The following is a 13,097-nucleotide window of genomic DNA, read 5'->3' on the forward strand; positions in this document are numbered from 1 at the left end:
CGCAGAAATAGCAGCACATGAGCTCTGTCTTGAGTTGGAAAAGCCACTCCATTTAATGATGATAAATTAAGTCCCTCCCTAATCTGCGTGTCTGAAAATATAAAGAGGAATTATGATTAAGAATCTGCAGTGCTCTGCAGCCAACATGCTTTCATGCTGACCTGGAATACAGCTCAGTCTTTGCTTCTATTCGTTGTTTAGTGGCTTTGCTGAGAAAGCCAAACAGAGAGTTAATTATGGTGTTTTTTTGTGCTGAGGACACCTGTCCACTAGGAAATGCGCTGAGACCCTCAACTCAATTTACATCAGCCAGAGAACAGCTGCCAGATGGTAACTACTTTTGGTCACTACCAACCTGGTTGAATTTGAACTGGTGACCTAGAGGTGAAATGCTTTATATCCTATTACTAATTCCTTGAGGTTTCCAGTTTCTCATCCATCACTTTTTTCAAATGACAGCCCAGTATATGTCTGAAATCTCAAAACAATTACTGTTTCACATATGCAGTGTGTGTTGCAGAATCTGAGATGTGCCTTTAGCTCTTGCAAAGCTTTTGCACTCACTTTGTAAGCTTAAAAAAAGGTTAGTGGAAAAAGGATGTTTCCAAAGCTGCATGGGAATTTTCCCTCTTCCTTAGCAATGTACTTAGTCACAGTTAGGTATGTTATTTTTGTTAACTACTATTTTACAAAAGACTTTTAAACCTCCCATTTATTTAAATAGAATTCACTGTGATGTTGTACATCCTCTGAATGACATATTTGGATTGGAAACTGGTTTTTGGCAGAAGTTTAATTGTTTAGGAGGTTTTATTTTTTTTCCTCCTGCTATGGAAATGAATTTTAATAGAATTTTAGAATATCCTGAGTTAAATAGGACCCACAAGGATCATCGTGTTCAACTCCTGGTCCTGCACAGGAGAGCCCCAAGAATCCCTCCACATGCCTGAGAGCATTGTCCAAATGCTTGTTGAACTCTGTCAGGCTTGGTGTTGTGACTACTTCCCTGAGGAGCCTGTTCCAGTGCCCAACCACCCCCTGGGGGAAGAACCTTTTAATAGAATCATTAAGCTTGGAAAAGATCTCCAAGATCATGAAGTCCAACCTTTGACCGAAAACCACCATGCCGACTAAACCATATTGTGAGGTGCCATGTCTACTCAGTTTTTGAACACTTCCAGTGATGGTGATTCCACCACTTCCCAGGGGAGCTTGTTCCAACGCTCAACCACCCTTTAAGTGAAGAAATTTTTCCCAATATCCAACCTGAACCTCCCCTGGTGCAGCTTGAGGCCATTTCCCCTTGTCCTGTCTCTGGTTGCCTGGGAGGAGAGGCCGACCCCCACGTGAGAGTGGTAAGTTGTAGGGAGTGATAAGGTCACCCCTGAGCCTCCTTTTCTCCAGGATAAACGCCTTCAGCTCCCTCACCTGCTCCTCATCACACTTGTGTTCCAGATGCTCCACCATCATCTTTGTCCTTCTCTCGACATGCTCCAGCACCTCAGTGTCTTTCTTGTGTGAGGGGCCCAGAACTGGACACAACACCAGTGCCGAGTACAGAGGGACAATCACTTCACATTATTCAGGCCACATTATTCCTGCTGCAAACCAAGATGCCATTGACCTGTTTGGCCACCTGGGCACGCTGCTGGCACATGTTCAGCTGCTGTAAACCAGCAACTTCAGGCCATTTTCCACAGGGCACCTTAATAGCCTCTTTTCCCCAGCCTGTAGCACTGCAGGGAGTTGTTGTGTCCGAAGTGCAGGACCCGGCATTTTGCTTGTGTTGAACGTCACACAGTTGGCCTTGGCCCATCCAGCCAGCCTGTCCAGAATCCTCTGCAGATCAACACTCCCACCCAACCTGGTTTTGCCTGCAAACTGACTGAGGGTGCACTTGATCTCCTCATTCAGATCATTGATAGAGATATTAAACAGGACCGGCCCCAATACTGATCCCTGGGGAACACCACTGGTGATCAGCTGCCAACTGGATTTAACTCTGCTCACCCCCACTCTCTGGGTTCAGCCATTCAGACAGTTTTTTACCCCACAAAGAGTGTACCTGTCCTAGCCATGGACTGCCAGTTTGTCCAGGAGAATGCTATGAGAGACAGTGTCCAGGGCTTTACTGAAGTCTGGGTACACAAAATCCGCAGCCTTTCCCTCATCCACTAGGTGTGTCACCTGATCATAAGAGAAGATAAGGTTCTCTGAACACCCACAGCTGAACATGTGTGGTTAAAGCAGTCAAAAAACTTGTAACTCTCAGTAGTCTCTAATTCTTGAAAGGCTTTAAAGACAGGTGTTACCAGATGAAGATCCTTGGCTCCTTGTAATATCTGTTAGCTCCTCTCCTAACTTACCTCCCAGCTCTCAAATCCGAGCATTTCTCCACTGTGTCATGCTCAGGAAAGCCTTTTCATTGAGAAGGTGCTCTTGTATCACGAAAGGGAAATCTGAGTAACGAATACACTGGAATCTGTAGGATGAGCAGTGCCGTGGAACATGACTGTCTTTCAGCAAATCCCCTTGATAGCTGTAATGTCTGATGCCCATGGGATAGACAGGTATGTCAGCTGCATCCAATGAGTGGAAAAGTGGTGTCTTGAGTTTCTTTACTGCATATCTTCACTAATAGTTGTCCCACCATCACTTAAGGAATGGAGGGGACAACTGATTCCTTAGGGGCAAGTATAAAATATATGGGGAAAATAGTTCTGATTAGTTGCATAATTGTTCTGTAAGCTAAATTGAAAAAAACGGTTGTGATTTCTGTTTTCAAGAGAGGTTTATGTAAGGGCTCTCTTTTAGTGAGGTAACTTACCACTGGTTTTAAAACAGGACACCAATTATGGCATGGAGTTGAAAAACATTAACACTTTCAAGGCTGGGATTCTAAAGAATGTGGTTAAGACTTGATCTCTTCTTGATCTTAGCTGATAGGTTTTCTTTCACAGCAGAGAATGTGCCAGCCCTAAAGACTAGGTGTCTGTGCATCATTAAGCTGAAATGACTCTAGACATTGTACATGGACTGCTGTGTGATGTCTTTTGGTTTCCCTTGGACTGAATTCAAACTTGAGATATTGCTGCCTGGCTTTGTTCCTGTTTGTTTACTCTCAACAGGTAGGCAGCATTGCTTTCATCTGAAGCCTGATAAGCTATTAGGTTTTAAGTCAAGAAGGCTAAGGAATGTACTGGCCCAAAGAGATGCCAGGGTGACAGGAATTTGGAAGCATGTAAAAATTAGAGAGACTGTGAAATACAGTTCTCTTTTACAGAGCTAACCCAAGTTACATTCCCAGCCTGCAGTTCATGTGCAACTGCTTGCTCACCTAGACTTTTACACCCTCAAGCTTTATTAGAGGATATGATTGTCACAAAACAAATTAAGAAAATATGTGGTTTCTGGGTAGTAAAAGTCTACTTTGTTAAGTTACTGCCATTAAGGAGTAATAATGGGATGGGTTGGTTTAACTTGTAGTGTCACAGTTGTACTGAAGTAGGCGCAGTTGGAAACAGCATCCAGTCCTCAGCTCTAATTAAGGTTTTCCTTTTGTCTGTGATGGAAAATCACTGTAGCTGCTGATAGAAGTTCTAAATATGAAGGATAGTTAGGGATGTGGAGTGGCTGCATTTTTTTCTCTGTCATTCCTTGGTGTCTTTGAGGAGAAAAATATTGAGCAGCTCTTAATTCTCCTTAGTGCCATAATACCAGGGACCCCAGTGGGAAGAGGGTGAATCTTTCTCCACTCATGACACATTTTTCAAGGAATCCTTCTGGGCTCTATATATGCATCCTGAAACAATGGATGCCTACTCCATGTGTGCATGCAGTCATAGTATCATGTATGTTGAAATGTACATTGTCACCCTCCACAAAGTATGCATATCCTAGAGCTGCATGGGATGGAGAGAAATAGGTACAAACAGACCTACTTATCTTCTGTACATGTGCAGTAGATTTTATACACCTGATGACATTTTGTAATATCTAGATCGTGCAATCCCCTTCAATGAAACAAGGAGAGAGGTGGGATATATTTGGCTGGCTCTACGAAACCCAAGATGGGGCATATGTAATAATATATCTTTGAGTGGGCTGTTTCTGCAGCGTCATCATACTGACTGGAGTCAGATTCTTCCTTGGCTCATCCTCGACACCCGCTTTATATGACCTAGAAAAAAAATTTCGGGGGTGTGTGGGGGGTGTATTTTTAGCTAAACTAAAGGGTATAAGTAAGGTTAAAAAAATAGGGTATTGCAGGAACCTCACGGAAACAGGCACTTTCTGAAATAAGTGGAACAGGCATTGTTTCTCTGTGAATTTTTTGATGCCTGTTGATACATCTGGAGAGTCTAGAAAAATAATTTTCTTTAAATTACTAGCTCTTCCTGTGTTGTTGCTCCATAATGTGCCGTCAGGGCTAAAAGTGAATACACACTGTATTCTGTGTTCATGTAATGTAGAAATTAGGAATACAGAAATTGGAAATTGCCTAGCCTCTTTAGTACATAAGCTTTAATTTAATCTACAGTGGTAACTATTTTCTAAAAGTATGTCTGTAGTACTGAGTATTAATATCTGATAAATATATGACTAGTTGAAAAGCTAGTCTGAACTTATTACAGTATCTACTTTTAGCAAGTTTACATTTAATAAGTTCTCATTTTCCACCTTACTCAAGTGATCTTTTCACAGTTCTGAGTATCAGCCGTTTAGCGGGTCAAGCAGTGTAATAACCTTGCATTAATCAGCAGCTAAGATTTATATCTGTACCTGCAGCCTTACATTAGCATAACCTAAAATAAACAGCATGATGTTTATGTTAGTCATATAACAAGTGTCTTTCTCAGTTTGGTCACATGCATTTAATTTAAAATATATCCAGTAAAGAAAAAATCGCTTGGCACTTTGTGTTTCCATTTTAAGTAATCAATTTTAAAATAGAAGCAGTACAGGATATGTTTTATAAGAGGAGCTCTAAAGAAGAGGACAGATTCTTTCATCACTCCAAAATATCTTTGAGGAGACTTAGAGCAGGTGTAGAGGAGAGAGGCTGAGAGGCAGCATGCCTTGGGCAGCCCCGGGCTGTCCTTTCCCCCTCTGTGCTGCTGGAGCACGGTGGGGACTCCCTGCCAGAGCTGTGGACACCCAGCCCGTGGCTCTGCCTGCTCCTTTCTCCTTCTCCCCCTTGTCTATTTGCTGCCCTCCCTGACGTAAATTGGCCTTTATGTTTTAAGGGGTTCAGGCTCGCTCCAGGATGACTGAGCTGTGATCCAGCATGTGCACAGGGCTGTCAGGCCAGTGTCTAGGAGCTGGATTAGATTCAGGCAGGACTGCAGAGCCCCACTTCACAAATGCTGCAGAGTGTACGTGGAAATGGAAAATTAAAGATTTGGGGAATAGTTTAGGCTCAGCAGTCTCAAAGCTTTACAATTCCACCTGTCCTGTAGGAGGGGAGTATCATTTTACTGGAGCACTGTGTTCTTCTGTGGAATTCACCCCTGAAGGCCAGCAAATATCCCACGGGACAGGTGGAATTTTAAGGCTATGTATTGCATTTCTTGAGATGGGTGCTTGTGTATTTTTTTCTCCCACGACACTTTCAGTTAACATCCTGTATCAGAATACTGTGAACTCGTTTTGAATTCATTGGACACCTAGCACCTACTGAAAACATAAATTTTAGCAGCACTGTAACATCTGATTTAAAATACAACTTGCTGAATTTTTTTTTTCTTTTGTGTGTGAAGGTTGCACATTGAAATGCACTCAGGCATCTAACACTGACAAAAGTAAAGTGGACCTGAATGTAAGTCTGTTGCATAGAAGCAGAAAACCAACTAAGGAAATCATTTTTTATTGTTGAATCAGCATATTCAGCTAAATTTGTGACTGTGTGGTATAGGACTTGTCATTAGCAAGAGACAAAATTTCACCTTCCAAAGTAGCTAATACTTTTTGTATCCATGAGTGGACTTGACAGGTAACTTCTGTTGCAAGCTCAAGTTCACTTTGCCTTATTGTACTTATCAAGTCTTTGCAATAGTATTCCAAGACATGTAGCAAATAGAGCAGTTGTTCCTTCATCCTTCTAACTTTTACAAAGTTTTCATTAGACAAATAACTGCTTTCCTTTCTAAACAGCAGGCTTGTCACAGACCTAGAATATCCAGGTGAGGACTATGAGTGGACAGGTAATAGCCTGATCTCTACCAAAACAGCCTTTCTCTTCAGTATAAGTAACAGGCATTGCAGTGCCCAACTTCAAATGTTGAGCACCATGTTAGAGACACATCATAAACCCTCAATTTATATGCTTAGTAAAAACACAAAGCCTACTGTTGTGTACTGAAGAGGAGAAGTAGTGTTTGTATTGATTTGTGTTTAGCAATTGCTTCAGGTACAGAAGTCCAGATTAGCCACGTAACATCCATAAATACAAGCTTTGCTTAGTTTTCCAATTGCTTTGAGTCTAAATAAGTAATACAGTATGAGAAGACATGCCAAAAAGTACCCTATCGAGTCGGTTAACACTGAAAGTTGTGATTTTCAGAGGGTCAAAGTACAGAATGTTACATATACAGTGTGTGTGCAGTTGCATATGCATGTTCATAGACATGACTTGAGTTCAACAAATATAATGTCAAAAATTTGACTCCGTGCCATTTGTTTCAGGCAGTTATTTGGCAGAAGACCAGGGTGTCAGATCACAAAATGGCCTGTATGTCAGTTCTGGGAACAGCCGTTATGGGCAGTATGGTACCTTTTCAGCACTGCTGTGAATATCCTGAGGTGAGTTTAAACTTCCTTCTCCCAAATTCACTTAAAGCCTGTCAATGAAGAGAGCTAAGTCAATATTCAAATAGAAGGGGACTTTGAAAAAGAGGATGTATCCCCAGACTGACATCTGATTAATGCATTTGCTTCTGTTACTGTCCTCTCCGTAAAATTAATTGGTTTGGTGATTGAAAATCCACTCCAAGAATCATCTCATCAGGACTCATGTGGCACTGATCAAATGGCAGTAAAAACAGTTGTGATGACAAATGCAGAATTGCTGATTGCTCAGAGCTGTCCAGGCTGGGATTCCTGGCCCACAGGCAGGTTGTGCTCTGATTAATATCTAAGCATTTAGATCGTTCTCATCTTCGTGGCCTCTTAGCCTTGCACTCTAAAGAGGATCCCTCAGTTTCAGTGAGAGGCACCTGAGAAGCAAAAGAAACACGTACTTAGAAGGCAAGTTATGCAAAATTTCCACCAAACATGTATTTCAAGGAACTAACTTGCTAGTTTCCAGAAAATTCAGTGCACTTGGCTTCCTTTGCCCTTGTTGAAAAAGAGGGAACTCCCCATGATACTCCCTTTTGTCCAATGTTTTCAAAAATTTTTTATTCACCTTCCATTTTTGTTGAAGACACTTTTGTAAAGGGGAGTCTTGCTACTATGGAACCTTCTAAGTTGCATTTTTCTGTGTCTTATAATAATAAATCTTGACCAGTCACACAGATGAGATGAATCAGTGTAAAGTCACAATGGCTGTTAAACACAACTTAGGAATGCTCCATTCAGCATGGTGTTTAGCAGCATTATTCAGATTTTAATAAAAGTCTGACTACATATTTGTATTACAGTTTAATAGCATTATTCAGACTTAAATTTTGAGTTTTTCAGAATGCTTGTAGCAAAAATGCAGTGAAATGAGGGAGAAGAAAGCAAAGTCACTTCTTGTGACTTTAATTGCTTATGTCTGACAGAACATCCAGAGCTGTTCTTACCTGAATGTAGCTTGGATGTGCCCACAGGGCAAGTGCAGGGGGCTCCAAAGGGAAGACATGGGGGTATTTAGAAGGGACTAGCTTGAAGGAGGCACTCAGGTTCTCACATTACTTCCCTGCTATATCATGAGGCATCCATATTCCTTGAATAGAAGTGGGAGAACATTCCATCTCTCCCTCTGTCTCTAAATAGTGTGTAAAATACCACGTGCATCATTTATAGGTGTAGAAGTGATCCATGCATAATGCTCACGCACAAATTGACGTTCAGAAACCATGGACATTTCTAGACTAAACAGCCAAACACTATAAAATGACAGAATTAAGTTGCCTGTGTAGCCATTTCTTCCTCCCTTGAGTACAGGTATTGGAATAGGTGTTTAAGGACAAGGCATAGTTTTCCTTCCCATTTAGATCCATGCCTCGTTCAGTGCACAGACCAGAGGGCAGCTCTTTCATTCTGTTAACTCCTACTTGTTCATTGTGTAGCTTCATATTCCTTTGTTGCAAAGTCTGCTCTGAAGACAAAACTAATTTTGCTGATCCAGGGATTTTAAAGACTGGTCTTCAAAAGATCTCCATTGTGAACACTGAATGAAACAAGAACACATTTCAAGTTGACTCCAAAGCATGCAAACTCCAGAGCTACTTGTAAAATTAAAAGAAAACTAAGAAAATAAAAAATTGGCACAACTTTTTACATGTACTAAACAGCATTTATGCTTTTCAGGTCCCCTGTCTTGTAAATGGATAGATTTATCTGGGCTGAAAACTTTCACACAGGAAATTTTCCTAGTATCTTCTTTTTCTATAAAGGTTAAGTTAAGCAGATACATGTGCCACAGGGAAAAAAATAACTGTTAAGAGCATTCTGCTGTCCACTCATCACAGATATATTTTGATACGTGTATAAGTTGGTTTTTTTATCAAAACATTAATTTTGAAAACAGTTGATCTAATTTGAAATCAAAGATTCTGTGGTATTTTTCAGTCTTTGTAATTTTGTCTTTATACTTCATATACTTTCATAGTTGAAAATTCTAATAAGACAAGTTTTATAAATTGTGGATAACTTTTCGTACTGATACTCTGCATGGCTTTAAATAGTAACAGCAGTCAGCCATTTCTAAATCTGGCACCTTCTTAAATGAGTTATTCAGAGATTTTCAGTTTTGCTTTAATGTTTTCTGTATATAAAAATATTGTTCGAAGTGAAAGACTTTTACAAATATTTGTGAATTAGAAAAGTAACTTGAAGCACAGAAGGGGAACATTCAGGGAGGATATGCTAAAGCTGCAGAATAAAATCTAGAAGTGCTGCATGTTGTTTTCTGATAATCACCCAACAGATATTTGAGACCTCTTCAACTTGACCAGTGGTGTTTGGTTCTGCACGACGTTGCTGACCTGAACACGCCAGCTTTAGCACAGAATGCTTGTGACAAGGTCACCAGGGAATAAGGGAGCACATGAACAGAGAGCTGCTGTGACGTAGATGAATGGGAAGGACAGGCCAAATCCCAGGGATTTCAAATTCCGTTTCAAAAGCATGATAATTTGGATTTTAGTAAATACAAGGGGTTCTGCCAAAAGCAGAGCTAATGAGGTCTCATTTCTGTGTTCAGTGATCCACCCTGCTACCAGAACATTCTCCAGACTTTCCCATATCTCCAAAATCTCCATCTTCATGATGCCTCAGTGGTCCTTCACTATCAGTCTGGGCAGGTGGCAATGGGGTGATGTGTGGGGCTGGCCAGCATGTCACTTCTTGCCTGCTGATGGGTCCTGGCTTTTGAAAAGTTGCAATTGCCTTTTCCTTAGTAAGGTCATTCTTCTGAGGCTATCCTCTCCAAACAGCTGTAAGTTATCACAGGAATTGTGGAAATATGATATCTTTGGGATTTCTGCTTCTTTATCAGATTGATTTGAAATTGATCCAACAGTTTGAGAGTTGCCTGGTGAGGGAGAGGGGGAAGTGGTGGGACAGGCAGCACAAGTCGTTGGCTGTATTTTGACCTAAAAAACCCTGTTAAAGAATCTCGACAGAAAAAATCTTAAAACTCAGAGTTCAAGTTAGGTACACAAATCATGTGTTGTTTCCAAGGTTCCCTGGCAGTGCTGTGTGCTCACAGGTTCTGCTGCAGCCTGTGAATCGTGGGTGCTCAGCACTCTTGAGAGTCAGATGATTTGGATACAGGTGGCGTAGGTAAATTTAGGTGCCCTGAATAAATGCCCTGTGACAGGCTATTTAAAGGTGCCCTGTGTGTAGAAAGGGGGGGATTGTGTGTTTTGGGCTTTCCCTGTAGGGGTAGTTCACTGCTTCCTGGGCCAGGTTGGGCAGCAGTGCGTGCCTTTAGCTTGTGCAGGGCAACCCCACAGCCAGCAAACCTAAAGCTGCTGGCCTGGCTCTCCCCAGCCCTCAGCTGCAGGAAGCATCCTGCTGCAGCTGGCTGTCCCAATGGGAAATATCCCAGTCAGTTGGTTGAGGAAAATAGATATGAACCCGTCTTTCTCAACCTCTTTTTTTTTTCTTTGAGTGTGTTTATTTTTTTATATTGTAACTTTCAAGAAGCAGTGCATGCATTTGAATGGCTTGGACTCCTGTACAATTGCCTTTTAAGATCTCACCTCTCAAAGAACCTTTTTGGTTTCTCCAAAAGACTTTTGCACTGTATTTGTTTTATCATTGCAGATAAATCTTTCTGGATTTCTCCCAAAAGCTGAATCAGATAGTTCTTTGACAAGTCTTTCAAGTTCAGAAAGGAGTTTCATTTTTATAAATAATCGTCCAGTTCTTCAGAAGGAAATACTTAAGGTAATATCTTTTATAGCTTTTAATTCAAGGAACAGAAATGTGATTTCTTGGAGGACAGAGATATATAGGCAATCTACAACCTTTTTCCCACATAAAATAGAGTGCTACAGGTGAAGATACTGGCATTTACAACAGAAACTCCTTCCACAAATCCGATGCTGCTGGTGCCTCAGTTCTATTCCATTTGCTGCAGTCCCCATCACTGCAGGTTACGTTTTTGGCTGTTTAAAAGAAAGGTTATTTCAGATGCTCTATGCAAGAGACCAGAACAGTTGATTCTTTCTTTGTATTAGCCTGCAGAAATCACCTGTGCAATTTCCCATAAGGGAACTTTATGTAGTTTCCTGTAAGATAATTCTTCTGTAAAGTTTTTGTTTTGTCCACTTCTGTTGTGGGCTTGTCAAGCGAACACCCATCCTTTCCCTTTAAATTTGTGTATGCACTGGGTAGAAATGAAAGTGATAGTGCAGCAGCATTGGCTACAGCTGAGCATTGTGTAGGCAGAATTTGATACTCTTGGGTTTCTGTCACTACTGAACCTTGGAGCACTTCACTTGGAGCAGCCTTGCTGTCCTAATCCTTGCCATCGCCAGGAAAGAAAATCACGTTCATGCCAAAGTGTCCGTGTAGCTTTTAAGGTGGAGACAATGAAGTTATTTTCAGTTGGCAAGCAAAGCTCTGTAGGTGTAAACCCTGAACCTGTGTTGGTATGTTAAGAGCCAAAGAAGGCTAGTCCATCTCCACACAAAATATGGTTTGCTTGTTTCTTCTGGGAGTTCAAAGCTCAGCTTGAATCCCAGACAGATAAGGTTCTTTTAACCAGAGCATAAAAGCTTGGATTCAAGGTGGGATTCAGCATACTACCATACAAAGTAAAACTACAATGACCCACATGGAAAACAAGCTATACATCACTTTTAGCTCCATGCTATGTGTGGGGAAGAAGTGCTGGTGGACCTCTTGTTACTACAGTTCAGTGCCAGCTGAGGACAGACTGTGGGAATATTAAGGTTAAAATAACTTGAAAATATTTCAATAAATTCAATGTTATTTAAACAATATTTATGAATGAAAAATTAAATTTTAATCATTTTTTACACCTTCAATTTTTTTTGGTCTTGTTAACATATTCTTTTCTCCAGTATGTATGTCTGTGGGAGGAGGGATCCAGGATACTAGAGGGGAACGCAAGGATCTTTTATTTGGTCCTTGTAGTTAACACCACCAAAATTCTGAAACAACTGAATATTTTTGTAGTCTTTTGGAGGAGTTTTTAGGAGTATTATAGAGAAAATAGTAAGAACAAGAAGAGTTTGAGAAAAGCTGTAAATTTATAACTGCGTTAATAAAAGGAACAAATTGGTCTTGTTTTGGGAAAAGAGCAGGTCTGTAGTCCAAGTGCTACTTTCTCAAACAGACTTTATTTGGACTGCAAGAGACAGCGGTGTGGTTGTATGCTGTATGAGTCAGTTTTCTTTAAAAAACAACCAGTAGTATTGCTGGTGATTGAGGAAAGAAACATCGAAATTGAAGTCCATCCATTGCATTGCATCCCAGTTGCATCCATTGGGCACACCAATATCTTTTCTTCCAGGTGCAATCAATACGTTCATTAGAATGTCCACTAATATCTTGGAATTGTTCCTTTTTTTTTTTTTAAATTTATCTGTGGAGACATGGAAACCACCAGCAACTGCCCTTTTGGTGATTTTTTTCTGGCATACCTGTATATAATAACCTTTTTAGCATTCCTTTAACTTAAAAAAGCAACAAAACCAACAAACCAGTTATCCTTTTATAATGTCAGATTTTGTTTCTATGCCTTTTTGTCTGTTTTATTGCCTTTACTGACACCTCTCTATTAAATCAATCTGTAGTTAATTCGACAATACTACAGTATGATGACACACAAGGACTGTGCTCGTTTATATCCTGTTTTCTTTTTGAATATTACTGTACCTACCTCTGCTGTGGATGTGAATGTAACACCTGATAAAACTCAAGTTTTGCTGCATTATAAGGTAACTAAGATTTTTACCCTGTTTTTGAGTTGTCAGCCTTTTACTTATGTAAGCATAATGGCTTTGGGGACTACACAAAAGTTGGAAGATAAACAGTGCCTCCGGGGTTTTTTTGTTTTGGTTTTTTTTTTAGTTACTTGATAGCTTGCCTTTGTCACAGGACTGTTTTGATCAAAAAGTACTGAACAGGATAAGTGGAGAATTATTCAAAATTAATTTCCCAGTTGATTTCAGATTTTTATGCTGTCAGATATATGTGTGTAGCACTTTCTTTTCAGACGCCTTGATAGTGAGGGTGGCTAAATAGAATCATGATACATGTCCCTACATAAATCTCATACTTCATATATCTACACTAAGTGATCACTATTTAAACACTACATACATTAAGGGGGGTGGACAGGAGGGGCATTGATTTCTCATCAAACCACTATTTTGCCATTATGTGTATAGATTATTAATGACATCAATTAAGTG

At 40.4% G+C, this 13,097-nt stretch overlaps 1 protein-coding gene across 4 annotated transcripts in view; it reads left to right on the forward strand.

Moving 5' to 3' along the window:
* The window catches only part of PMS1 (PMS1 homolog 1, mismatch repair system component), a 44,809-nt gene that overhangs the window by 14,084 nt on the left and 17,628 nt on the right, over positions 1-13,097 (forward strand). For 3 of the 4 annotated variants that reach the window (XM_064660444.1, XM_064660443.1, XM_064660442.1), the window contains 3 exons: positions 6,685-6,801; positions 10,477-10,599; positions 12,477-12,620. In XM_064660444.1, the coding sequence (XP_064516514.1) occupies positions 6,685-6,801; positions 10,477-10,599; positions 12,477-12,620 (384 nt within the window). The remainder of the gene's footprint in view (positions 1-6,684; positions 6,802-10,476; positions 10,600-12,476; positions 12,621-13,097) is intronic. The other variant, XM_064660445.1, reaches the window with a different exon arrangement.

The sequence above is a fragment of the Pseudopipra pipra genome, chromosome 7, assembly GCF_036250125.1.
Source record: "Pseudopipra pipra isolate bDixPip1 chromosome 7, bDixPip1.hap1, whole genome shotgun sequence".
NCBI lineage: Eukaryota > Metazoa > Chordata > Aves > Passeriformes > Pipridae > Pseudopipra > Pseudopipra pipra.